We start from the raw sequence: 27,972 nt of genomic DNA, 5'->3' as shown, positions 1-27,972 counted from the left end.
AACAGCAAACATTAATATTTGAGAAGAGAATGAAAAGTAGTCTTTGCCTTGAGAATAACTTCAAGAACCAAGTAAAACATAATCAGTGTGGTATAATTACATATTTTATTGAAACATGCTATAAAAGAAATTTAAAATAAATTAAACCCACAAACAGGCAATATTGCACTCGAATGAAAAAAAAAAAAAAAAAAAAAAAAAAAAACCCAACAAAAAACAAAACAAGGTCAAAGTGCTTCACTTGCAACTGAGAAAGGTTTGTGCATCAATTCAAAGAACAAAATGTGGATAAAACGTTTCGACTACAGGCTGTAAGAATGCTGGTTAACTGGTCCGAACACTATGACAGCACTACTTTAACTGGCTGCCTGTCAATAACGATCAATATGACCAATACTGTACACGTCATGTCACACGGTTCAGAAGTTACATGGTGTGTTTGGCTCACTGAAAAACTCCCGACTCTGTGGAACTAAATAAGAAGTCAAATACAAGCGCATGAGAATGGCGCCAGAAGCCAGAATCACCCAAAAATCACTACCTGGAAAGGCTCTTGGAAACCTCAATAATTGGTGGAGTCACAGGCCACATGGCACAGTTATTTAGGACATCTGCATCCAATAAACCTGCTGATTTTTATAATTAGAGGGTTCAGCAGTGGTTTAACTGAAGTAATTTAAGTTAAAGATCAGTGAAGAGGCTGCTTAGATTTAAAAACAAAAAAGCAACTCATCATTTCCAAGACTAACTGCATAATATTTCCCTTTCCAGATGATATGCCATTCTTAGAAACCACTTCACATGTCAGGGGAGATCCTTGAGGTAAAAAAAAGCAGAGGGGGGGATTTAACAGTCTTTGTGAGCAAACAGTGGATACAGTAACACATCATATACAGACTAATTTACAGCAAACAAAGCACAAGTGAGGACAGACAGAGAGAGAGGCAGCGCGGGAAGACGAGGAGATGAGCCACAGTAACAGTAAGTTTTACAGTATTAGCCTTTCGTGATCCCTCTTTTTGCGCCTTCTCTTCCTGTTGTGTTTCATGTTGGCATCACAAAGCCAGGGGCACTAAACCGTGGGAGGAGGCGGCGGGAGGCGCGGTGATGGCCATCCGGGTACCAGCTTCGAGTCCGTTCACGGTCCTGCTGCGAGAAAACAGACTTTTGAAACAAAAGGTCCCGGAAGCAGATACACGAATCCACCCGTTACCAGCCACCAATCAAAGCCTCCACACAGTTAAAGCAGTTTAATTTGAATGCAAACAAGGTGGTCAGTATGGAAGCCCATTGGTGCCAGATTATGAAAGCCAGGAATCGGATATAATAAAAATGATCAGTCATGAAAATAAATAAAGATAGATCAAATGTATGTTTTTAAAAGCAGCTGAGATAGTCGATATAAATGTGTCCAATAATCTGTATGTTCTCAATCATAAACATAAAAGTAATAATCATCAATAATCAAAGGACCACCTGGCTGGCTGAAAAGGTTTTTAGCTTTCACTTAAAAATGGATAAAAACAGCTAAATTCATGACATATGTCAGCTGGCACACTTTCTATGCCAGGAGCTACAACTAACATAAATACAAAGATATAAATTTGGTAGAAATGTAAAAAATAATAATAGTATCTCTCATCCCAGTACAAATATTTAATGTGGCTCTAAAACACATGATTACGATTTCTCTACATCTACCTATTATATACCCATCCACCTATACTTTCCCTCAACAGCTGTTTTTAAGATGCACACAATTAGAAGTAAATTGGCTCAAAGTTATGGTGGCCCCAAAGGGGGAAGATGTCAAATAAATAAAGAAATAAAAGCTTGTTTGAGACAGAATGAACAGACACGCATCAATACTCTGTATAAAATAAAGACAAATTATTTTCTGCTCTAGTAGAGACTTAAGTATATACTTACTAAACTACTGTATTCAAGTAAAAATTTATCTACTGTATTGTAGATACATAAGGGAAAATGAGATCAGATAGCTTCAAAGCTTTGGTCGGTTTTACTTTATCAAAAACTGCCAACACAGGTCGAAGCACCGACCGGCGCAGCAGGAGGTGGCTCTGTCCTCATTATCAAACGCCCTTCACCTCACACAGGACAACAGCTGCATAGCAGACATGAGGCAATATTAGCAAACACAGGCATGTGCCGCTAAAAATAAAAGTTTAATGCAGAAACTGGGAAGGAAGCAGGAGAGTCACCCAGAGTTATCCAACTGGTTTCACTGCGTTCTTTTGTGGGTCACAGTTGGGGCATGAAAGGCATCCTCTGTGTGGTAGGAGTTTGAAAAGCACAGAAATATGAGCTTTGGAGGAGTGCCAGTGAAACTACATTTTCAAGACTGGGCTGGGCATTGTGTGGAAGTTTTCTTTACTGGTATCGAACTGGTGTTTCTGTGTATCCAAATTCCTGTGCCGACGGAAAAGCACATTTCTCAGTGTTACAAAGTTTTTCCATGAACAGTGTGAATAAAGTTACAAAAATCTGTCTGAATTAGGCCAAAAAATAAAAAAATAAGTCTACAACCCTAACTACGATGTATTGTCAATTATACTACCTGACACTTTTTACTTGTCATTTTTAAATAGATCTTGAAACAAAATTACTTTTATTGCAGCTCTGGTGATTTCTTGGAACTTCATTTATTGAAGTATAAAGTCATTTTTTCTTAATAAATGGCCAGACATAGCTGAATGTGACTGTACTCTTCATAAGACCTCCCTGCTCTGAAGTCACCCAGACAATGCCCTTGTTGTGCACACATACTCTGCCTATTTATATTTCTCTCGCACAGCAGAAACACTACACTTCCTCTGGCTGCCAGTCCCCACAGTAAGGATCTGTTGGCAACATAAGCATGAAGAGCAAAAAAATTCAAGCTGAACAAAACCGTTGTCATCATATACAACAATAAACCAACACCTGGATCCTGTTAGCAGGTGTTATTATATACTCATATTAGGTAGTGCTTACTAATAAGGTTCTTGAGCCACTTGTTGCTATATTTCCCAACTTCATCAGGACGTTGGTTTTCATTTTATGTTTGTTGTAAATTAAATTCATAAATATGTACACATCCATGTGGGAGGTGTTAGCACCCTAAATAAATCCAATCCGACTGAAGATTCTCTCGTGAATCATCTCCTGAGGGACTTCCAGCCATAAATTAAAACAAATAAAAAGGTATGGCAAAAACGGACTTTGTTAATAGCATTACTGGTTAGATCTGGAGCTGAAAACAAACACTTTATACTAGTATAGACAAGAAAAACATGAATCAGGTCACTTTAGAGTTGAGAGATTATTTCAGCAGCACCACGCCACCACCACTAAATGGTTATCCAGCCCACACTTATTTCTATGAGATGGGAAAAGAGGCTTGTTAAGGAGCAGCGGCAGCATGCATGGCCCTCTACACACTTGCATAACAGGTGAAGGAGCTACAATTACCCCAAATTAATGCAGGGAATATGACCATCTCAGTCCTGCTGGGGGGAAAAACAAATGCACACCATCTCAGATACTCGTCCTTATTCACGCAACAATACAACCATGCTGTCCACACTTACATGTGACAGTAACGGGCAATAAAACTACAGACTGAATGTGCTTTCACTCACGCTTTATCAAAATATGACGTATGGAGCGCTTGGGAGTAGTTTGCATTCAGCGCGTTGCTGTTGTCGAGAGCGAACGTCTTCCGAGCTTTCTGGTCTTTGGCAAAGTTCCTGCAGGCGGCGAGCTTCGACTCGAGAGCCTGTGAGGACACAAAAGATGAAGAGGAAAGAGAGGACTTCCGACATGAAGCCAGAGGTGGAAATGAGAACCAGAAACAGGGAGGAGGAAAGACTCACCCCAACTTTCCGGAGCAAATCACTGACAATGTTGAGGGCTGATATTCTGGCCGAGGGGGTCAGAGGTGAGTTGCTGCCATAGCCATTTGATAGCACTAGTTAGAAAAAAGTAAAGAAACCAATTTATTCCTCCAATTTTTATTTTATTAAATCTTTTACAGAGTTCAAAATCATTATTCTGTTTAAGCAATTAGTTCCCCCTGTTTAATAACCTCTTGGCAGATTTCAGACACTTATTTATGAATATTTGTTAAATTAAAGACATTAAAATCAACTGTTAATCTGCTATATTTTTATAATTGAGCCAAAATATATTAAAAGGTTTTCATGGGGTCTTTGCTGCACTTTAACTGCACAAGAACTGGGTCATTACAGAAATAAATGTTTTCTGCATGCAAATATACGCGCAGCACAACATTTAAATAAAGAGCTACATGTCTGTACTTGCATGTTGAGGGGAAAGACGTTGTGCAGCTACCTGTTTGGTTGGCAAAGGCGTTGTCCAGACCTTTGCTCAGTGGGGTAGCCGGCAGGGAGAGGGAGGCCTGCACAGCCGTGTCCATCTTCACGTTATCCTGTGTGGGTGAACTCGGAGCGGACATCCTGGTTACGTCTGCCTGCCTCTCTCGCACGGCGAGCTCCTGCCGTAAATCTTTTTTTAAAAAAAAAGAAAAGATAATTGTAACAAATATATATAGGAAAACCCAGATTTTAACCTTCAGAGGAAAAAGACTGCAGCAGCTGCACATTAATGAGCTCGAGTTCATGAGTGAGTAATCACCTCTGGCTTCATCCTTTAATCTTTGCACTGAGACCAGCAGCGACTCCTTCTCATCCAGCTCGCTCTCCAGGAAGGCATTCCTCTCAATGGCCTGGTTCAGACGCTGCTCGAAGTTCTCAAGAGACACGATAGTTGCTCTAGAAGAAATATTTTTAAAAAGGAAAAAGACTTCAGTAATTATGTGCAAATAACCTCAGAGGCATGTTCTCTGCAGACACTAGTGCTTGAATAATAATGAGTAAGTAATCAATATCTGAGGCTTATCTATTGATTTTAATCCAGCTTTGTCCAGCAATCAATTGACTTGAAGCCATTTGTTAATTGCAATGAGATCCTAGAATTTTATCTCTTGCAAATTTTTATAAAAATGTAACCAACATCACAAAGTAGGCAAGAAACAGAAGTGTGTTTGCACTTACTTAAGGTAGCGTCATTTGTTTATTATGCTGAATATTCTACATGATCCCAGCAACAAAGCTAAAACCTAAAAATCAAGTTGAAACTTTCAGAGGCTGAAAACAAATGAAGTCAATGTGAAGTAGCTACAGCTGCAGTTCCTCCAAAGGCCACTGGGGGCTGGCGCTGAAAGAGTCATTTTCTTGGCTATGCTGAACTGCTCTGCTCTTTGCAGCTTCACCCTTTACTGTTAGATGTGATATATTATCATCATATACTGTACACAAAAGATGGATGTAACTATCACGATATGACTTTTAACTTTCAGGATACCACCATATTATTGTTGTTGTGATTTTTGTTTTGTTTTTTTAGCTGTAGTTACCACATTTGGAGAAGAGGGTGGAGTTAGAAAAACGATGTTAGCAAGCTGTACCAGAGATAGATTACTGCTTTGACTCTTGCTCATCAAAACTGAAGCGCACATGACTGGGTGGTCTAGTAGTGCACGTAAATGCACAGTGATCTGTATTGTTTGTCCGATATTTTCATTAAAGGTGCATAAACACCACAAACATGGTCAAATGGTTCACACAGCACAAAGGAAACTTTGAGACTGTTTTATTTATTTAGTAAGTATTAAGAGTCCAAACAGACCTTTTGGCTCTTTCCAGATCATCGTTGGACTGCTCGAGCTCTCTGACGTATTTGTGAAGCTGCTCCTTGATGCTGCGCGTTTGGCCGAGGTCGTCCTCCAGCATGGAGATCTGCTTGTAGCTCTGAGAGTACTGCTGCTCCATCTTCTCCTGAGGAGGAGAGCAGACAACATGTACTGAACATCTGACTGCATGCATTTAAACACATGATTGAACAGCTCCCAAAGCACGCCGCCATACATTTTTCAGTGCTCCATTCATTTTCCCTTTCCATTTAAAAAAAAAAAAAAAAAAAAAAAAAAAAAAAAAAAAAAAAAGCGCAGCAGTGTGACCCATTTATCCACCAGCTCTGAGACAATTGGCATGATAAACACCACCGGGCCTGTCTGTGTGTCTGACCTACATCTGCTGATAAAGTAATGACTGAGCTGCAGCCAGCCGCAGAAAGGCCAGACAGTCCTCTCGTTCAGCAGGTCCAATTAACAGAGTTTAAAAGCACAAACGCTGAGATAAATCTGAAGCTCTGATTCTCGTCCTTTTAGATCTGAGCTCAGCCTTTGACACCATTTCTCACTCTGTCCTTCTAAGCAGACTTTCCTCTCTCGGCATCTCTGACACACCCCTCGCCTGGTTTCAATCATATCTCCTCGACCGTTCCCAGTTTATTCAACTAAGATCATTCCGCTCTCATCTATTCCCCGTCACCTCTGGTGTACCCCAAGGCTCAGTTTTAGGCCCTCTTCTCTTTATAATATACATCCTCCCTCTAGGTACCATCTTCCGCAAATTTGATCTTCACTTTCACTGTTTTGCTGATGACACCCAGTTATATCTCTCTTGCAAACCTGATTCCTCCCTCCCACCTTCTTCCCTTACAGAAGGTCTATCCGAGTTAAAATCCTGGTTTACCTCTAATTTTCTAAAGCTCAATGAGGATAAAACTGAGATCCTCCTTATTGGCACCAAATCCAACCTTTTGAAGGCAAACCATTTCTCACTCACCATCGATAACTCCACAGTTCTCCCTTCTCCTCAGGTTAAGAGCCTTGGTGTCATCCTAGACAGTTCACTTTCTTATAAATCACACATCAATAACCTCACCCGTTCTGCCTACTTCCATCTACGTAACATTAACAGATTGCTTCCTTCTCTTTCCACCCAGTCTACGTCCATTCTTGTACATAGTCTTGTTACCTCCCGTATTGACTACTGCAATTCTCTTCTGCATGGTCTCCCCCAAAAATCCCTCCATAAGCTTCAACTGGTTCAGAACTCTGCTGCTCGCATTATCACCAGAACCCCCTCCTACCAGCACATCACCCCTGTTCTTCAGGAACTTCACTGGCTCCCTGTGAAATTCCGGATAATTTTCAAACTTCTTCTGCTCACCTTCAAGGCCCTTCATAACCTCGCTCCTTCTTACCTTTCTGACCTGTTAACCACCACTTGTTCTGCCCGTTCACTTCGTTCTTCTTCTTCTGTCCAGCTTACTGTACCTTCCTTCCGCCTCACCACCATGGGAAGCAGAGCTTTCAGCTGCTCTGCTCCCAGGTTGTGGAATTCTCTGCCCCCTGAAATAAGAAATATTGGTTCTCTCCCCCAGTTTAAATCCCAACTCAAAACTCATCTGTTCAAATCTGCATATTCACTGTGAATCCACTGTTTGTTCATTTTATCTTGTGCTTTATTTTATTGTTCTTATTCTGCCATTGTTTTACTAAGTGTTTTATCCTATTGTAAAGTGTCCTTGGGTGACTTGAAAGGCGCTCATAAATAAAATTTATTATTATTATTATTATTATTATTTTGCAGCAGTCTACATGCACAAACACAGCACGAGAATATTACTCACAAATCAGAAAATAACACTTAAGATTAGGTTGTGTTTCATGAACATCTGTAAAGGACTGCTTTCTTAATCAAACGTTTTCAGAATGTTAGTATATTTTCTGAGATGTGATGCATTATGAATGCTTTTAGTTCACCATAAAGAGTTTGATAAATGTGCATTTATAAAAAACGTACTTGGCCCCTCACCCAGGACCAATTTGCTTTGAGATAATCTGTGGAAAATGGATGGACGGAAGGAGAGAGGAGGATTATCCAGGATATGTTTGTTGACTTGTCCATTAAAGGTTTTTAGCCATTGAGCGTGTGCTCTCACGCTCGTAACGGCTTCAAACTCCAACATGGCACAGACATCTTTTCTTACAGTCTACGATAAATATTCACAACTTTATTCAGTTAGTTTTGTGCAGTTTATCTTTGTGGTTTGTTAGTCAGTCCTAGGCCATTTTCTTTGTACCCGTGTTATTTTATAAGGGTGCTGTTTTGTGTCCTTTTTATGTTTTAGGAAAAATTCAATTCCTACATCCTGTTTCAGAAATTTTTCCTTTAAAGCTTTGTTAAGATACAAAGCTATGGTGTGTGTAGTAAAATTAGAACCATGAGACATGCCCCAGTGTTGCGCCAACATCTCACCAGTGCTGCATTTCCTCCAAATCAAAGGTGTGAAGTCAGCACTGCTGAAAGTGAAACCTGTCAGACACCTTGGCACAAACATGTTTTCCCTGCAGGTGGCTCGACTCACCCGGCTTGAAACATGGACTCAGAAATGAGCCACTTGGATTTGGTAATTATGGAGTGAGAATAACAGCAAGACACAATCCGATGCATTATTTATGAGTGTGGCACAGATCAGCTGCATCAGTATACAGCCAGATTAGGGCAGAACAGGTGGTGAGATTGGAAGGATATACCTCAGATTCCCACTGCAGCGAGATTACCATTTAGATTGCACTTTAAAACATCTCATCTCCAGGACTGTACTCAGTTTTCATGGAGGCCAGTAAACTACAGGATAAGGTTACAGCTAGAAATCCAACAAAGGCAGGGCCACAAAAATAAGAGGTGTTGTTCTTTGAGAAGGCAGCCAATAAACATTTATTCTGCAAGACATCGCTTCTACAGGAGCAGCAGCTGTTACAGGCCCACTTCTCTTCACTCCCAGGAGACTACACTCAAGGGCAGCAGATGATAGATGGCGACGAAAAAAAAAGCCCTCATATTTATTTCAAGGATACGTGTGAAGACACTCGCCTAATGTCTTGTTAATATTAGAAACATATATACATAATGCTGGCCTCATCATAAATGCAGAGTGAGAGAGAAAGTCACAGTGAAGGTCTTCTTTAGGTTCACCACATAAATCTGAGAAGCTTAATGAGATACAGTTGGATTGTTAAAATAAGCCATTATGGCTCAGTAGCAATTATTCTATCAGGCTTTTAATTAACCAATTAAAATCAGTTTGTTCGTAAAATGCCAGAAAATGGCACGAAAAGCTCACAAGGATTTTCCTGACCACATGGTGGCACTGACATGTTGATCACCTGATTCTCAGCTCTTAAATCTAACCCATCAAAAACATGTTAAAAACATTCAGGATGACTAAATTAACTTAGAACATGACCATTTATGGTTTAGGTAAATTAACTAGATTAAGAAAAAGGTCATTAGAGAGGCTTAGAGGTGCTGGTTATAGCTAGCTTTTAGCATGCTAAGCTATGCTAAACTACCAGGTGTTCTGGGAATCCATCCTACCTGTTGTTTCTGCACATGCGCACAACACAAAATTCAGTGCCAAACTGTCCTACCTATTGGAATTTATGCTAGAATTATTGTGCGACAGCGGAAATGTCCATAAACTACAAACGGTAGGACGGTTTGCCAAAGTGCGCAAACTTAAAATAATGTATTCTAGCATGCAGGCCTCACAGTGAGCACAACGACCTATCAGATAAAGCGGTTACTCTATATAGATATTAATTACGTGGTGTCATGTATATATTGCTGAAGTGTGGTCGGTCACATTGGACATGATTACAAGGGGAAATTGTGCATTTCCTGATGGGTTGGTGGAACAAAATTGGGAGCACTGCACCAAAGCTTACAGATTGCAAACCAAAAAAAACAAAACACTGCTGTGCCAGATTAGGCCCCCAGGGCTTTAGTTTGACACCAAATAATGGATGTAGCCCATACAATGCCACCCACTAATTAGTAAAAATCACATTATGATGCCTCAAAATATCTATGATGGAAGTCATGTCCATCTTTTATAGAGTCTATGGTCAGCTTTCCACAGACTGCAGCAGTTACCTTGAGAGTTTCAACCTCATTCTTGAGTCTGTTGTTCTCAGACTGCAGGTCCTTCATTCGATGCTCGGCCTGGCCAAGCTGTGCTTCCAGCTCAGCCTCCAGCTCCCTGCTCCCCTCCTGAAACTCCAGCAGCTCCTCCTGAGCCTCCTCACAGCTGTGGGCAGACACACAGAAAGCCATTAGACGACAAGTCGAGACAGAAAGAGGTAGACGTGCAAGCCTGGGAGACACGGCTGGTGGATGCATTCATCAAACTTTACAGCTGGATATGGTTTTATTTTTATCGCCGTTGCATCTCCTCTGGGCGCTCGAGATCTGACCCAGATACAATTCCCCAAACTCGAATGCAATTTGTGTCACCTACTTTGTAAAGGGGGTGTTTTAAGGGTTTTAACCCTTTAATTTCTCCTAAGAGATGAACTGCTATAAAATATTAACTTAGGAATTAATATTTAAAGACTAACAGTTGCTTTTGTGCAAAATTTACTTCTGCAAATAGTGACCGCTTTACCCCACATCCACACACCCGAACTACAGCGTCACTATAAAAACTGATTTATTCCCTGTACTTTGCTCCTTTTCTGAAATCTCAGATTCAGCTTTTGTCTTCAAGACTTTTTAACTGGGCCGGTTTTTACTCGTCTTTATGTTTATGAGACAAGGGTTGAGAGCAAGACTGAAGCCCATCCATCATCTGGATGGAAACTGCACAGATTTCTCCTGATGGAGCATGATTTTTTCAACAGAGTACAGAAATTCTTGCTTGTCAAGTCAATTTTTGATGTAATCTAACACAACATAATTTACCAGAGACGCTCAATCAGATTAAGATCTGAAGAGCTTTCAGGCCATGGATCTGAAATGTTTTTGATGATCTCTGAGTCACTTAGTTATCACCTTCTCTTTGTGACATGGTCCTCGATTGTGCAGGAAAAATGCAAAGATTGTCACCAAATAGCTTGAGGGTTGTTACAAGTTGAGGATGTTTTTAATATAGTCAATCTTTAAACAGCAGGTCGGACAAGAAGAATCCACAAATGCCAACGAAACAAACCCTGGTATGCTTGGAATTGACGTCACTGTTGAAGCTGCTGCTAACTTCTTACCATACCTTGCGAGTCTGTAACAGTCTGTTATGAAACAGTCAATGATTTACCATCTTTACAGCTTTACAGGCCGCTGCAGTCGATCTTGTCTAGTAAAAACAGCTGACACTATTGTGCCAGCTGACATGCTGGCAGTGAGGTCAAACTGAAATTTGTGTTTTAACCAAGAAGTGCGTCTCTGACTCTCCAATGTAACCTTCGAAACATACAACGAGCCACATGATCCTGGACCAGCTTTACCGCAAAGTGCTGATTATGTAAGTGTCTGCTGATGTGGTCACTGAGAGACTGATACACGGACACACACACACACAGCTGTCTAAAAATGGCATCATGGGAGCTGAAGTGCTCGGGGTGGCACCGAGCCAAGGCATCCATTTGTTTTCAAAGCCACCGCGGTAATGTCGAGCCAGGCCGGGCTTTGAACTGGTTTCGCTCTGAAAAGGTTGGCTGTCACACATTTGCACACTGGTGCCTCCTCTTTCCCTACGTTCAAAACCAGACAGCATGACAAGGGAACCCTTTGTGGGCCAAACACACTCATGTCATATTGTTTTGCTCATTCAAAGTTCAAACCCGAGGTCCTCTGTGTTATCGCTGTACAGTGGTGAAGAATCATGGTATTGCTTTGCTACTTAGCGCACAGGACAGCACTGCTGGGCTTTGTGAACAGCTACACAGAATAATACAATGTACCTCTGTACCTCAGAGACACAAACTGGGAACTGTCCTTCACTTATATGACCCCAATAAACATGGCCTCCACTCTGAAGGAAGCCCATTGTCTTACATAATCAGGCGTAGGCCTGAGCTTGTTTCCTGTAGCACCTATTGTTGACATTTCAATCAGCTGATCTTAATCAAGCAGCATATAGAGCACAGAAATAGGTTTCATACAAATGCAGCAATCTTTACACGATGAATGAACAACAGTGAGAATCTGCACAGAAAAATCATTCAAAGATGGGACAAAGAGACGTGGGAGCCTTTTATGTTTAATGTGAAATATGAGCTGCCGCTGTGGGAAGAAATTGAGAAGGAAGATTTCACTGCTTGTCTCACAAGTGTCACCGGAGATGCCAACAGCGGCTGCTAATTGAAAGTCTAAGACTGACAGATAGCAGATAAAGCATTTCTCCCACAGACACAAAGAGCGGACTGGTTACCATCAGATCTTGTGATTCAAATGTCGCTAACAAAGACATCTCTCAGTTCAGAAGTAGCTGCACAGAGATCATTTACATAGGTTAAAGGTTGCAGCACCAGTAAGAAGTAGTAGGACTTCAGCTAATGACTGCATTACACTTGACACAATCACACGCACGTTTATACAAAAAGCTTTTTTCTATACTTAAGTGCTCTCAGCCTAATTTTAACACACTCACACTCTGATGGATGTGTCAGGGGTAACTCTGGGTTCAGTCCCTTGCCCAGAGATCCTTCAAAACAGACTAGAGGAGCCGGGGATCAAACCCCTGACCTACTGACTGGTAGACGACCTGTTCTGCCTTCTGAGATATAAAGGTGTATGTATAAAGATAAAATAACCAGTGCTAATCAACTGTAAACTGAAGTTTAATGCTCATTGTTTTACTTTTAACAATAAAACTCTAATCAATCATATTAGCTAAACATGTGTTGTATTACCAATTAAGTTTGTCATTTTAAAATGTTAAAGAATTATGAATTATATACATTTTACTGTACAGCATCGCCATGCTGGTGATCTCAAAGATGTTGGGTAGGTTTGAAATACTGGGGAGATATGGTTACTTTATGGTGCCTGCTTTGTGTACAGGGGAGTTGTCATGTTGAAACAAGGATGGGCAAAAACACCATAGTCTAAAACATCACTGAACTGCACAATGCAGCTTTGTTATATAAAGAATCAAGATCAAAACAACCTCCAACCTAAAGCAGAAGTCACATAAGGGGATCTTTATTTAAAGCAGTAACAAATGTATACTGTATGGGGCAGGGATAGCTCAGTAGGTAACGTGGTGGCCCCATGATCGGAAGGTCAGCGGTTCGAATCCACTTAACGGCTACCCTGAGGTACCCCTGAGCAAGGTACCGTCCCTACACACTGCTCCCCGGGCGCCTGCTTAGTGGGCTGCCCACTGCTTCACTGAGTGAATGGGTCAAATGCAGAGAAAAACAAGTAATTTCCCCATGGGGATCAATAAAGTATCCATTATTATTATTATTATTACTGGAATAAAAATAATGCTTTCATTTTAGCTCACATGTTCCAGTTTTGAATGACAATACCTCTGAAATGAAGGATGTATTGCATATCTTACCGATTACTGGGAGGAACAGTGGCACATTTGAGCTTTTACTTCCCATTAACCTTCATTTCAATGCTGTGCACGAGGAGTTGAATATATGCTTTGGTCGCCTCTGAGGAGGATTTTTCATTTTCCCCAGGTACCATATAAAAGCTTGGCTCACCTGAATTTTATCAGGTTCAATGTGCATGAAAGAGACAGTGGTACTTGAGCATCAAGGTGCACAATAACCAAATGTACCTACAGTTAAAAGATTAAGTTTGTGCATTTTTTCCTCCTGTCAATGCATCTTCTACCACAAGTAACTCTTGACCAAAGAGAAGTTAAAGCCCCAAACGCTGAATTAGCAGAGGAAGAAGATGGGAAAACTAGGCTGGACTTCACCAGACAATCTTTTCATGAGATTTGTTGATTATGAGTAAAAAACACAAAACTATACCTGCATTATTATTTAACTAAGTGTTTCCAAAGGGCTGAGGCACTGATGTTACTGAAGGAGAAACAGAGCCTGCACAGTGTGTATTGTACATACCTTTTCTTGTACTTGAAGGAAAGAGCCTTCCAAAAGTCGATTTCCTCATCTTTTGAGGAGAATTTCGGTATCATATCCATTTCCATGGCAAAAAAATCTACACAGGAGGGAATCGGGAAACAAGCGTGATTTCAGTGGGATAAAGACAATCCTACAAAAGACGAAAGGTTAACAGATGAAGTATAAACATTTGAGAAAAACCCATTTTCTTCTCATAGTCGTTCTTCTAAGCCTTAAAGCTCTCTCAATCCCCAACAAGGCAGCAAACATCTAAAGACACAACATCAAGTGAGAACTAGACTCACAAATCAATGAGTCAAACTACAGCTGGGAGCTAATCATCAAAAGGACTCCCTACAGACTGCAAGAAACCCAACAGAGGCAACTGCAGAGCACACAGCATTCAAATGTGCTTTCCAGGCTTTAAAAAAAAAATAAAAAAAAATAAGAGCAACCACTCCTGAAAAACAGCATTTTTAATTTGATGTAGAGCCTTCTGTATGATTAAATATATCATAGATTGGCCCAAATAAGACTCCACAGGCTTGTTTAGGCTGTGTATAATGCCTCCTATGCGTAGCACCCGATGGGCCTAGATGTTAATGCAAAGCACAGTTCACAGAGGTAACAATGAGACCGGGAGCCTCATTGATAACTTTTAGGGGGAATTTAAATCCCCAAACACCAAACCAGTTGTGAGCAGGAGCGGATGGGAACACTAGGCTGCAGATCCAGCAAGAACTGGACAAATGATTTTGGAGGATAGTTTTGCTCTCGTGAGATCTGCTGAGGTCTAAGTTAATCAATAGGCAAAATCAGTGAAGGTACCAGTCCAATTCCAACTCTGTCTCACCTTCTCTTAGAACATGAAGAATACCCGATGCAGACAAGAGAACACAGTGATAGTATGAAGCCTGACATTTTTCACAGGGGTAGCACAGCTTCTCTTTGGTGCTATGGATGTAATAGCTCCCACAGTGGGTCTACATTTCTAGTTTATTTGCCACATAAGGGAACAGGAACTGCTAAATGAGCATCAAAGCTCAAATTAATCTTTAATCACTCCTCTGTGCTCCACCACTGGGACTCACTCCTGAGATTCAAAACCACTGCTTTAAGCTACCCTTCTTTTTATTGGCTGCCGCTCATAAATAGAAAGGTTGACCGGTGAGTGGGTGGGTGGGGCTTCTGTGACCATATTAGCGACATCTGCTCTCTTTGACATCAAAGACCCAAGAGCAGGAAATAACTGTCTGAAATGAAGTGTTTAGAGCAGTGTGAAGTCTGGGCCATATCATATCTGGGCCAGCAGGTGGTTAGCTTAACTGAGGGAAACATCTGGACGAATTCCACTAAATCTAACAAATTAGCAGTAAATTTCACATTTTGAGTAAAATAACCGAATCTAATCTTGAACTAGGGGATGAAAAAAATAATAAAATAATTTGAAGGCCATTCAAGCAGAAATCCTATTAACTTTTTATAGCACAGGATGCAAAAATGTATTCTGTCATCCTTTGAATAATTCAGCTTTATATTATAGCCAACACTCACGGCTCGAAGGAGAAATTATAGCCGGGGAACAGCAGCACACACTGGAGCCGCTGTTTCCCAAATTAATGGGATTATTATTTTTCCATTTAGTTTTTATGAAGTCTGTCGATTTAAATAGGCGTAGGTGCAAACTAAGGGTGGTTTGAACAGGCCACATCACTGCAGGGTGAAATATTAACCTTTAAATAACCTGATCTCAATTCCTCACTCAGAAAAATGACCCTGTTGAACACGGACCATATGTCGAGCCAACCACAGCCCCGCCGAAGGTGATAAACATTTTCACTACAAGAAAAGCAATTAAAAAAAAATCCACCTCAAATTAAATAATCGGGTTAGCGTTGGAAACATAACACAGGATTGGAGATGATACCAAGCTTGGCGGCTGAAAACGTGCAGATGATGTTGAGGAGGATGATGATGATGCGCTCAGCTGTCAAAACTGGGTGTGCAAAGGAGCCGAACGAACCGACGACACGCTGCTCTCAGTGTTTCACCTCCATTTGTTTTCCACTACAAAAATAAAATAAAGGATAATGAACTCGGTACCTGAACATCGCTTCGAACAGAGCTGTTTATCGGTCCATCCTGCACGGCTGCCGAGGCCGACCGTCCCCTCCAACGTCTGCTGATCTCTGCTGCTCACAGGAGCGTTTAAAGGGAAACACACCCTCCACACAGATCCTTCTTATTTCCGCACCTCAGCTATAATTTGGATCCTTATGCCAGAATATTCACAAGGCTGAGAATATGTGGAGAATATTTTACTGATAATAACAATAATAATAATAATAATAATAATAATAATAATAATAATAATAATAAATATTATTTTGTCTGAGGTGAAAGATCCTCATAGTCAGTGAATAATGAGTAGATCAGCTCAGATGATAAAATTAAATATTTAATTTCTAATACAGTAAAGAGCTCTGTGTTTTGGTTGGCTGGTGTTTATATAAAGAAAAGAAAATGCAATAAAAAATAAAAAGTAAAATTATGGTTAGGAGTGGATTTCATCAACTCGTGCCTTTTTTGCTCGCGAGCTTCACTGCTGCTCACGAACTGCGCATAACACTCAGTCAATGTTAAATTATCATCACCTGGCGGCAGTGGGCTAGAACAGCAGTCTGTGTAGCCTTTGAATTGTGCCTGAAGTCATCTAAAAATTAATGCGTGCATATAATTAAGTATGCTTTTCTTTAGAGATATAAGTTCACCTCCTACATCGTTCCCTCGCTCACCTGGAGACCGCTGGAAGCACTGTGAGAATCATGTTCTTTGATTTCTCCAGTGCCTTCAACACCATTCTTCCCTCGGTTCTAAAGGACAAGCTGGTGAACTCTGGAGTGACCCTCTTACGGGACACGCCCATCTGGGACTTTACACCAGTTGCACCTAAGAACTGAAGAAGCTTCTGGGATGAGAGATGAAACGTCTTCAAGAAACTTAAAGAAGTGCAGACGCTTTTCTTTCCAAGCTCCTTAGTCTAATAGTTTACAGATTAAAATGAGAGAGAAGAAAATAACTTACAGATGCTAAATTACAACACAGTTCCTCAAAATTATTGCATGAATCAACGTTTTGATTCTGCAAGGTTTTTTTTGTTTTTTTGTATTTTATTTTATTTTTTTTTTACAAATAAATTAGTTATTCATTGTACTAAAACATTTTGAGATAAAGAAATAACAAATAAGAGCTGTTGAATGTAAAATCCTAAAATAACAGCTTTTTAAATGTACACACATCTAAACGCTGGAAACTATGGTGGAGGGTAGCTCACAGACTCAGCTCTGCTGTCAAAAGGAAGCTTACAGGAAATAACAGCTTAATGTCTGCAGAGTCCACACGTTAGTTTGTTACGCTGAGACATTTGAATGTTTTCTGGCATTTGCCTTATTTTAGTAAAACATTTTTATTTAGTTTTATTTAGCTTTAATTCACATGTTGAGCTATTTTTGTACGATTTTTAAAATATTTTGCTCACATTTTCACTTGTTTTATTAATTTTCTTTATTATTTTATTCTTTTTATTCTACCCATGTATATTTTCATTTATGTTTATGCTTATTTAAAACATTGCATGTTAATTAATGTGAGCACTTAAACATAAGCAACATTTTAACTTTTTATTTTATTTTGTCGACATTTTTGTTTACATCCGTTTCCTTCAGTTTTTTGTTGTTGTTTCTTTCTTTTTCAAATTCAGGATCATATTTTGGCTGCTCTAACGGGAAGCTTGGGACAAATAAAGTGTATTAATAAGCGAACAGACTCTAGTAATTAATGACTACGTATGTACTGACGTCAAACGTATGCTGTAGGAGCGTGTTGCGATGGTAACGGACAACACACCGGACAAGAGCCGCTAAACAGGGTCGAGATGACCATGTCGCAGCTGGATGTCGACGGTTTTCCAATTTCGTGGAAAGATCCACAGGATGCAGACACAGTATCCATGTTTGATGTGATTTACGGCAAAGTGAGAGAGGTTTGTGTTTTTAACGGACACGTGGGTGATGTGTGAGTGAAAATGAAGCTGAAAGACCCCAAAACATAAGCAGCAGTATATATACACGCGTTGTGTTATGAAATGTCATTTAAATGACATCACACAGATGAGTGAAGAGTTAGCTGGACAAGATTTAGGATCGAAAACGAAAACAAAGATTTAAATAAAGACATTTTACTATTTCAGGAAAAATATGATCTAATGGCAGCAACAGGTCTCAAAAAGGGAAGGGGGAAAACAAAAGACTGGACAAGTAAATGGGACTAAAAAGAAACAGCTGGAGGAACATTTTACAAGTAATTAGGTTCATCAGTAACGTTATTGGGTATAAAAAGAGCAACTCCGAGAGGCACAGGCTCTCAGAAGTAAAGGTGGGCAGAAAACTACATCTACAAATTGTGGAACAGTTATAGAATATTCTTCCTCAGTGATGGAGTCAAAATGAAAGAGTAAGTTACAAGGAAAGAGTATGAATATCTCATCATCTACAAATAATACCATCAAAGAAATCTCTGTGCATGAGGGACAAGGCTGAAAATCAACTTTAGCACCAAGGGAAATGGCAGCTTGCACATCTGGAAAAGCAGTGCTGGAATACGTATACAGGTTTTAGTGCAACATTTACACCCATTCAGAATATTGCAGTATGACAATGCATCATCAGCATCATCATAGTATAGACAGTAAGAGTGTGTGTGCAAATCACCATGTAGACACCTGCCATCCCTACATGCACTGTCCTTCTTCCTGTTGGGGTTGAAGCACCCTGATTATGAGGCTGTGGTGCTCTGCGATTGGCTGCTGTGTTAATCGCACCAGTGTGTTTTGCAGCAGGCTTTGTTTAATAGGACCTGCAGAACAATAGGTTTCTAGGATATGCGCTTTTATAAACAGTGAAGGCGGGCAGCTCGCTTAGCCCTCACTCAGTCAGTGCTTCAATCGGACGGCGAAAGAAGTCAGACGGAGATTAAAGCAAAGAGATGGAGAAAAAGGGTTTTGAGGAAAAGGAGGAGGAAGAAACTAGGACTAGTTTATTTCACCACTTAGTGACACGGAGGAAGAATCTGGGGGATGATGTGGTTTGTATTTAGCTTAATATGGAAAGGAGCTCAGGTTGTAAATATTGGCACACGGCCTTAAATTTTAAATGCGCACCTGACAATGATCCTCCTTTTGTGCCTGGATTGCATGTCAGAGCTTATTCTGTTGTCACTCTGCAGGCTTTCTAAGTCCCCCCCACCTTCTCCCCACAGAAGATCATCCTGCAGCGGCTGATAATGATTTCTCGGCTCCCCCACGACCTTGCTGATAGGACAGACCTGGGAGGTCAGCCAGCAATTACCTTAGAGCTACAGAGACTGAGGGACTAATCACCTGATGCCAACTGAACCCAGTTTTTCTTTAGGGGAATGATCCTGTTATACTGGCAGGACAAATTAATACTCCTACTTAATTTGCTGCCCTGAAATACCGAGGCTTCTTGTTGAATCTTAACAAAAGCAGTGAAAGACTGTCTCGCTTCCTGTGTTTGGTGCTTTTATAGCTTTCACACCTCCATGTGTGAGTGAGTCTGCAGGCCTTACCTGTAAAAAAGAAATAAATTCTTTGACTAAAGTCAGAATAGAAAGCCCACAGAAGCCCCCAGGAAAAGCTGTGCCTGTGTGTCGAAAACAGAAGGAAGCCTGAATACAGAGTTTTTAAAAACTGTGATACTTAAAAAAAAATAAGGTCTTAATTTTTTTAATGATTTTCCAGTAATGAAACAAATAAATTATAGCAAATAAGATTCTTTTTGAAAATTATTTTTTTTAAATTAACCTCTTAACCCTCACCAGAAGTGTGTGCTATGAAACAAGATGAATGGGTTTGTTGGATTTGTTATGTTGCGATTAAAGTCAGACTTCTGTGCCGTGAAGGTGGCTCTCTTATTTACCTGGCTAGATCACCATGGCAACTGATTCTGAACACATAATTTGGTTCAGAGCAGGTCGTGTTCAGAGTTTAAAATAATCTGAAAGCGCCATATTTTCTACTACACTTCTGGAATCGCAGCTAAGAGAACACAGATAAGAAGTTTAATTAGTCTGTCTGATGGATATTTATCTGAGAGAATATTAATCAGTAAAATCAATTTCACTTTGATTTGGCCAAAGACTCACCCCAGATCAAAGGGACTTCTTGAATCTCTGTTCAGTGGCCTAAAAACTGAAGAAATATGCCATGTTCGGTCTTATGCTTAGCTAGTAGTTGTGGCTCGTTTGTAAAAGGCTGAATATAATACACAATTCTGCAATTATTAGGTCTTGAAAAGACTTTAAAGGCATTCATTTTGCTTTTTAAAATGATGAACACTAAAACAAGAGGGTTTTGTCTTCTGTTGTTTCCACGCAGCTCATTATGAAAATCTCAACTTTCAGCTGAACAAACAGTACATATGGGATCACATAACAGGCCTGCTGCTGATTTATCCATCCTACCTGCTGCACATCATTGAAGTAAGTTCTCCTGCACAGAAACAACAAATGTATGGCTGAAGTTTGTGAAAGTGTGTGCTCAAAGTTTGCTGTGCCTCTCTCTTCCAGTCGTCCAGGGATATTCTGACTTCTGTTTTGAGAGACGTCAAAGTCATGCAACAACAGCCACACCGGTAATCTTTCTCATACTGCGGGTGACTTCTATATATATATTATACGCTGAGATACGGTGCATCCCATTTCACTCATATTTATTGCTTGTCTGCTGTCTGTTAAGAAATTCATGCCACAGAGCCCACAGAGAGGGCAAATATAATCCCGTGGTTGCCTTGCATCAGTTCAGATTCACAAAAGCTTATGATGATGTCTGAGCAGTCGACTCCTTGCAGTGTGTTTTAGCATAAAGACGCAAAGCTGTTGCATCTCTGCTGCCGTCATCTCGCTCAGAGTGTCTGACCATTCCATACTTTTGTGCTTCCTACTGTTCTAACATGTCAAAACTAAGCTTTTGGTATGAAAAACAGCATTTGAACCTTAACTATCATAAATACATGTCTGGCATCTGTAATAATTCAAGCTGCATGGCAATTAGTAAAAAAAAAATTAGAAAGTTCTGGACTGAAATGATGAGGCGCTGTTGCCTCGCTCCAAAACGGCCACCACATTGACACATCTTTCCAGTCAACAGCAGTGGACCATTGTGGCATTTTTGTGTATATTTCTATGAAGCAGCTCTAGCTGGTCGGCTGTTGCCAGTGTGGCAAACCCCCACAGTGCTTTTGTTGCTTTAGACCAACAGCTGCTCGTTCTGGCTGCAGGCAAATAAATATTTAAGCTTTCACACACAACCTGCTGTTGTGTGTTGTGTGAGCCATAATAATTATTAGCACATCCTTTTTAGCACCTTGCTGGAAGTAAAGATTGTGTTTTTGGATCACAACCCTCAAAGAAGGCTGTTCCAGCAGTGGAGCTACAAGGTTAGCTGTCTTTTATCTTTGCACTTGATTGCTTGAAGTACTTTAATGCATGAGAGGATTATGAGAATACAAACGTTTTAGTACATAAATGAGACATAATAAATACCTTCAGTTGTAGCCAATCTCATGTTTTTAAAGTTCAAGACATTGGATTCTCTGATTGTCTCCTGTGTGTATGTATTGCTGTGTGACTGAAGGTGCTGGGTGCAGATCAGGTGATCAGGGATCCCGCAGTTAAGGTACTGGAGGATGAAGATGTCAGCATAGAGACCCTTGTATGCAGCGTCCTGTCAACGCTGCAAAATCTGAGCAAAAAGCTTGAAAAATCTAAGGTGTGTTTCTTTGCAGATGATCTTTTTCCGTTTTGAAAACCAAAACTTTCTCAGAGTTTTTCTATGACTTCATGATTGCAATCTAAGGCTCTTCCTGGGTCAGTGTTGGATGAGACACCGCAGCTGATCGTCCATCAGAAAATTCTGGAAAGGCTTTTGGGTCGAGAGGAACTCCTGAGCCTGCAGCAGTACCTAGATATGTACAAATCCACCTTAAACATCAGTATTGAGTTTGGTAAGTGACAGCTTCCAGTTGGTGTAAAGATTTATAAGAACATTTCCAATATGAAAATATTGGAACTTAGTAAATACGCACTGATCCTTGTGTTGGATCAGATACATATGAATGGAGATATGATACATACGTAACTCTGTCAATTTTCTGATGGTTTAACAGGACAGCTGAATCCAAGAAACCTTTTCTCCGCTGTTTAACCCCTGAACAAAATGTCAAAGGCCAACTGTTTCCTGACTGACTGTTTCCCTGTAGTGATTTTGGTTCCTACACTGAAAATATTTGCTGCACTTACTGTTCACTTATTCTAGTGATACTTGTGGTCGTCAGACATCCTCTGCCTTTCCTGTCTTTTATGATAAATAGTACGTGTCCAAAAGATCCATTCACTCTTTGCTTCCCCTTTATTGTCTGTGTACCTAGCCATGTATTGCAATCTAATAGTGTGGCATTGTTTTCCCATTCTAAAATAAAGACATATTCAAAAAATACATCACTTATGTCTTCCAACAGGTTTTTGTATTATAACAAGTCACGTGCAAATTGTCATCTGTCACAGTACAGTGGTCTACTACATCCTCAGTTAATAAATGCCAATAAATGAATAAATGCTAGCATTCTGCTACTGCTAACACATACTTGTGCTCAGTTAAAGATTTATAAGGGCACTTCCTTGAATCTGGATTAGTTAAAACAGATTAGAAGCTTTCATGTGTGTATAAGAAGCTGGTGGTTATGCAGGTTAACAAGGACAGTTAAGGCTTGATTATTTTCCTGCTGCTGTGTCTGCCTTGGTTTGAATGACATTGTGAAACTGATCATATGGGTTCGTCTGGACTTCTATGTGCCGCCCATCAGAGAATTTACTTTAAAACACAGCAGCTGCAGGTGGTGGAGTTCATGCTCGGCTGTGGTGTCTGCAGCTGTCCACGTTCCTTAAATCAAAATGACAGATGCTGTAAAGAGGCTCCTGATGCTGTGGTGTCCCGAACACTCACAGGAAGCTGTTTTACTACAGTCAAAGGGGTCTTCATGTTTTGTCTTGAGCTCTTCTAATAAAAACGTGAAGAAAAAGTTTACCTACAAAGTTTTCAGTTTTTGTTCTATAGTTCAGTATCTTACAGGCTCCCTAAAACCGAACATCGGTGAGCGGAAGTGATATTAGAAGTTCTCTGAAATACCCCGTGAGGATTTAAATGTCCTTTTTCACTGTTGTACTTGCCGGAAATATTTTTTGCACTCCTGATATTCCAGAAGCCTTTCTGTCATCAGTTACACCGATTTAAATGACATTTATTTGGAACAAAAAGCACAGAACATCCGAGTAATATAAAAAAAAACATTTTTAATAGTTTCAACATTCGGATGAGGATTAATTTAATTTTTTTCTCATTTTATCTTACACTGTGTTCCACTTGGTGACTGAGAGAAAGCAAGTCCAAGAAAAGGCATTTCATCTGTACTCCAAACTTTAAAGAGTCCACAGCATCACTACAGTTTGACACAAAGAACTTTTTAAAAAAAGATTCCTTGATCGATCACGTTTTCCCTTTTTGTTTTGGCCCCCGTTACTTGGAACTTAAAGTTATGCAAAGAAAAGGATGAATGGAGATGGCTGCATGCACCACAGTGTAATCTACAGACTGCGCGGGTCCACGTGACCCTACACGTCACAGTTTTTTTCTCATTTGTAGTTGATTTTAGCAGATGTTCAGTCCTCTGAAAGTGAATTATTCTGTCTTATCCTCCATGTTGTTTCGTTGTTGGTCTGTTTGGAGTCTGATGTGCTTTTCTTGATTTGCTATAGATAAAACCGGTGGAACATATGAGGATACGTGGTGAAAGCAAACAGGAAATCATGAATGATTTAAATAAACTCTTAGCAGAACTGACGGGGGAGCTTGACTCAAAAAGGTCAAAGGGCAGCACTGAATTTTCTTCTTTTCTTGCAAAGGTCGATCTATTCACTTATAAAAAATAAATACAAGCACATTTAAATAGGACCAAAGATGAGACGCATTTCATAGGCATGGTTAAAAAGCATGCTTCCGACTTCCACACAGCACAATGTCGATATTTGATACCCCTGCACACTCTTACTCTTGAAACTATGTCACAACACACACAATCCGCCTTTATCACAACCTATGTGGTGGACATTGTCTATCAGTACATTCCACCGATGTAAAAAAAGGCCTTTGAAGTTTAGTGCTCAAAGGGCATGCTTGCAAAAGCTGCAATACTGAAAACTGTCTCTGGAATCTCTTGCCGGCTGTCTTTGCTCGACTGGGTTATTGTTAATAAAGTCGTGTTTGACGTGTTCTGTATGTACAGGCTTTGATCTGAGACCCTTTAGTACAAAAACGAAGAGCAGCACATTGTAACACAGAAACAAAGACAGGACAGACCATTCACCTCAGCACAGCCTAACTGCAACAGCAAATTTGAAAAAGAAACTTTTTTCTAAATATTAAATTTATATTGTAAAACCATGCTGCATTGATTCAAAATCAGCATTTCTTTTATGGCAAAAAATAAGAAGTTGGTAGATTCAAAGATCATTTGAGTACCAGGAAATAATCTGAAACTGTTTTTATCAGTAATTAAATGGATTTTCCAAACATAACAGAGAAATCTGCTCAGATTTGACAACTTTTCTTGGTGCTAAGTGATAGAAAGCTTTCTTTTTCTACAGTTTTTGGAGGAAGCTTAATTTATAGTCCTGTGCTGAATCTGCCTATGCTAAAAAAAAAAATCAAGGCCCTGAAAATTTAAAATCCGGGCCACACATTTAAACAGGTTCTTAATGTTCGGCCTGGCCAGTGTTCTTTGTGGTCTGCACAGCAACAAGCGTCCCATCAAAATGACATAGACAGGCAGACATCCACAGCACCTGCAAGCTAACAAGCTAGCCAACGAGGAAAGCAAGAAAGGGCTCGGTCTCGTAGTAATAGAGCTGCTTCATTCACTGTTATGTGCATCCAGAAAGGCTCGGCTATGGTACAGGGAAACAACACGATCAAAGATCATGATCAATCTACGTCTCATGACGGCTTTATGTCTACAAAGTGAGGAGGCTATATGAGTGATACATTATTAATTAAAACTACAAATTAAAAATGTCTGGATCCTCGTGTGATTTCTCTTTCCTATCATGGTCCTTTAGTGACTCCCACGCCATAATGAGTGGCGTGGTTTTACAATCATACTTGTGCGCTGTTGTGTCTGCAGTGCTCTGCTGTGTTGGACTTGGAGCTGATAAATGCGGAACAACGGGAAAGAGAGAAAAACACCACACGATTACGGTGGTAAATCAGACCCAGCGTTGCTTAATCTTACTGCTCTCATCAGCGTTGGTTCAGACTAGATCTCAGGACCAGTCATTATGAGATCACAGTGGAGCATTTAGTATCTTGACAGCCAGACATTCCTCTGAGGAGGTGGTGGAAAGCGAAAACACAGGTAAATAGAGAGCAAATAGATAAAAAGGAGCCAGAAACACCTGCCCAGCTGAATGGCAATGTGGCTCCGCAGCTACTGGATGTGTAAAAACCAACTGTTTAAAATGTCCTTGTTGGAATTACAGTCGTAATATAAAAAAAATAAACATGAATGGAGTCATTTCCCCAATATTCAATTCTATTAACTGTCAAAATGAGTTGTTTTTCAGTGTTACATTAACACTGGGTAATGAATTAGCACTGTGAGCACACTAAATGCAACTAGAGCCTATTACACGTTGGTTCACAGAGGCATTATCCTTGTAATAATCAATATACATTTTTGAGCATATTACCGCCACTGTAGGCTGCGTTGCCACAGCAGCAAGGTGGATGCCAGACTATGCCAGAGGATATAGGGTCTCTACAGGTTAATGCAGCACTATAAATTAAGCTTTAGTCAGATAAAAGAAGCATCTTGATGGTTTGGATGACCTCTGGTATTTCTTTTTTGTACCAATTTAAAATTTCCTGCTTGTAAAAAAATCTGTTCTATGCAAACTGTTGTTTAACGTCTGTTTTCTCTTAAACATATAACCTCTGTTGCATTGCTGTCTGGTTCTGCTGTCTAAAAGACAGTAATGCAGCAGTTTTCATGCAGAGTCTGTTTAAACCTTTCAAACTGTGATCGATGTGTCACTGCAATTGCAGCACCCCACAGACACTTATTTTTATTTCTAAAGAACACACAATCACATTTCCACGAATCTCAAATATACCAGGAAATGTGCTCAAAGCTGCACGAGACGTCTTGAATTTTCACGTAGCTGCAGTGATGTGTTGTTGTTTTTTTGTTGTCTAAAATCAAATCTAAAAGTTCAAGAGGTTCATTCTGAGGTCAGAAACTGCAAAACAAGCACTAGATTTGACCTTTCAGTCTGCTGTACCATGTTAGGCTTGTGCTAGTTCCAGCAACATTATAATATTATACATATAGTATGGATGTTCATCATCATTTATCCTTTTCAATACAGTATTTGTATATATCTATATATTTATATATATATATGAATTTCTCCCTTCAGTATATACAGAACAAACTGTATAGAGGCTTCGGTATTTACAAGAGTCCTGTGAGTGATATCGCGCTTTAAAGAAAGACACAGGTAGAGCAGCACAGTGACTTTGAGGCCATGTGTAGTGGATGTTTTCAGGACAAAAGGAAAGTCGTATAAATCTGGATAGGTCACAACAAAAACCCACCGCAAGGCAAATAGCAAACTACTGCTGTCGTACACAAACCTTGTTACTCCAGTTTAACTGATTTTCAAGTTTCCTCTTAAACTGAACCTGCGATTCCTGAAAAGGTTTTGATGCGGCAGCAGAGCAATTCTGGTCCCACGTTTGAATACTTGAAAAAAAATTCCTCGGATTCATGTGCAGCGGAAACGACCACAGCTCCTCATACCTAGTAAAAAGTATTCAGAAATATATCTGTATAAATACTCTCATCAAAATAAACACATATACACACATATCTTTGCACTTGCCTCTGGTTCACTAAAATAGACCAAAAATATCAGCATCATCAGGCAGGGTTCCTATAAACTGTAATGTGAATGTGGCTGAAAATGACAGAAAAACTGTGCTTATTTATAAGAGACCAAGCACCTTTTTTCTGAAAGTGTCTCTAGACTGTTTTCTGGCTTTGCTACGATATGATAGGATGTTAAATGTGTCAGGGCTGTTGCTCTTTCCCAAGAATGGTTCAATATGTCAATACAAGTTTGCACTGTATGAATCCTGGAGTGTGATACAGCAGGTTCATAATCTCTAGAATCTTTGTTTTTTAGCATCTTTCCACCTGTTGTTTGCGTTCTGTGTCAGTCTTACTGGTTTCATCAGTGTTGTTTCAAACAACATCTGCTAAGCTAACAGGAAACACAAAGTTAGCAGCTGGCCGGTGCATTTAATGGAGTGTTGGGCACCTAAAGAGCCAGATATGTCTCTCTGAACAAGTGGTGGAGACCAAAAACTGAGCTAAAAAGAGAAAAAGTATAAAGAAAAGCAGATGAATTGAATGATATTGCTTGCTAAGGGTGTACGGCAATCACACATGCCTAAATATGACTGCCTAGCAACCACTGATCGCTAAGGAAAAAGTTATATTGGCCGAATCGTTGGAGGTGAGTGACGGGTGAAATTGGTCACAAAGAGGGTGTTGCACCAAGAACCTCTGATCTAAATTATTATTGCATGGCACAAGCATGCAATTGGGTTTCAGAGTGCAGTGAAGCACATGCTACTTCCTATGTGGAAAGGAAACTAAGACTGTTCACCATCAAAGTAAAAGTCGTGCCTTACAACTGCATCCAACACCTTTCAAAACATGAAACCTTTTTACTTCAACTGTTTTTAAGGCGAATGATCTCCATTTCCACTTTGCATCCCACTTTCCACAGTTTCATTACTGCTCAGCAACTGTGGCAATCTGCAAGCAACCAAAGCAATCACAAGGTGGTCTTTGGTGCATTACCGTATACCGCTTTCTGACCAATTTCACCTAGAGACTGCCAGCAATTTCTAGCAACCATTTGGCAACCAGTTGGGGAATACAAATTTTCCCTAGTGACCGGTGGGTACCATGGGATCA

At 40.1% G+C, this 27,972-nt stretch overlaps 2 protein-coding genes across 6 annotated transcripts; one reads left to right on the top strand and one right to left on the bottom strand.

The window, feature by feature from the left end:
• Positions 1-86: 86 nt before the first annotated feature.
• ndel1a (nudE neurodevelopment protein 1-like 1a) lies at positions 87-16,037 on the bottom strand. Of its 5 annotated transcripts, none has more exons than XM_004565876.3 (10): positions 15,902-16,037; positions 13,799-13,895; positions 9,870-10,023; positions 5,710-5,858; positions 4,657-4,793; positions 4,354-4,527; positions 3,876-3,970; positions 3,642-3,778; positions 3,472-3,506; positions 87-1,149 (listed from the first exon to the last, which is right to left on the bottom strand). In XM_004565876.3, exons 2-10 carry the CDS (start codon positions 13,882-13,884, stop codon positions 1,139-1,141), a joined length of 978 nt encoding a protein of 325 aa, XP_004565933.1. In that variant the 5' UTR covers positions 13,885-13,895; positions 15,902-16,037; the 3' UTR covers positions 87-1,138. The 5 variants fall into 5 exon arrangements, with proteins under 5 accessions (XP_004565933.1, XP_004565934.1, XP_004565932.1 ...); XM_004565877.3 differs by having other exon boundaries at positions 87-1,146; XM_004565875.3 differs by lacking the exon at positions 3,472-3,506 and having other exon boundaries at positions 87-1,146.
• Positions 16,038-17,680: 1,643 nt separating this feature from the next.
• On the top strand, positions 17,681-22,375 carry tex47 (testis expressed 47). The gene is made up of 8 exons (XM_012923189.2): positions 17,681-17,840; positions 19,115-19,187; positions 20,253-20,356; positions 20,444-20,508; positions 21,237-21,312; positions 21,510-21,644; positions 21,732-21,879; positions 22,042-22,375. The coding sequence occupies exons 1-8, from the start codon at positions 17,733-17,735 to the stop codon at positions 22,077-22,079; spliced, it is 747 nt and encodes a 248-aa protein (XP_012778643.1). The 5' UTR covers positions 17,681-17,732; the 3' UTR covers positions 22,080-22,375.
• The last annotated feature ends 5,597 nt before the right edge of the window (positions 22,376-27,972 follow it).

The sequence above is a fragment of the Maylandia zebra genome, linkage group LG8 (assembly GCF_041146795.1).
Source record: "Maylandia zebra isolate NMK-2024a linkage group LG8, Mzebra_GT3a, whole genome shotgun sequence".
NCBI classification, from domain to species: Eukaryota; Metazoa; Chordata; class Actinopteri; order Cichliformes; family Cichlidae; genus Maylandia; species Maylandia zebra.
The sequence above is the reverse complement of the archived record's forward strand: the minus strand, read 5'-3'. Positions and strand labels throughout refer to the sequence as shown.

What these genes read in the sequence shown, in the direction of transcription:
- ndel1a (XM_004565873.3), bottom strand. Translation starts at nt 13,884, where the DNA reads ATGGAAATGGATATGATACCGAAATTCTCCTCAAAAGATGAGGAAATC. An exon ending in ATGAGGTTGAAACTCTCAAG is followed by an intron (nt 5,859 to 9,869) that starts GTAACTGCTGCA and finishes TCTCCTCCTCAG; the next exon opens with GAGAAGATGGAGCAGCAGTA. An exon ending in ATTAAAGGATGAAGCCAGAG is followed by an intron (nt 4,528 to 4,656) that starts GTGATTACTCAC and finishes TTTTAAAAAAAG; the next exon opens with ATTTACGGCAGGAGCTCGCC.
- tex47 (XM_012923189.2), top strand. Translation starts at nt 17,733, where the DNA reads ATGACCATGTCGCAGCTGGATGTCGACGGTTTTCCAATTTCGTGGAAA. An exon ending in TCCAGCAGTGGAGCTACAAG is followed by an intron (nt 21,313 to 21,509) that starts GTTAGCTGTCTT and finishes GTGTGACTGAAG; the next exon opens with GTGCTGGGTGCAGATCAGGT. An exon ending in AAACATCAGTATTGAGTTTG is followed by an intron (nt 21,880 to 22,041) that starts GTAAGTGACAGC and finishes ATGGTTTAACAG; the next exon opens with GACAGCTGAATCCAAGAAAC.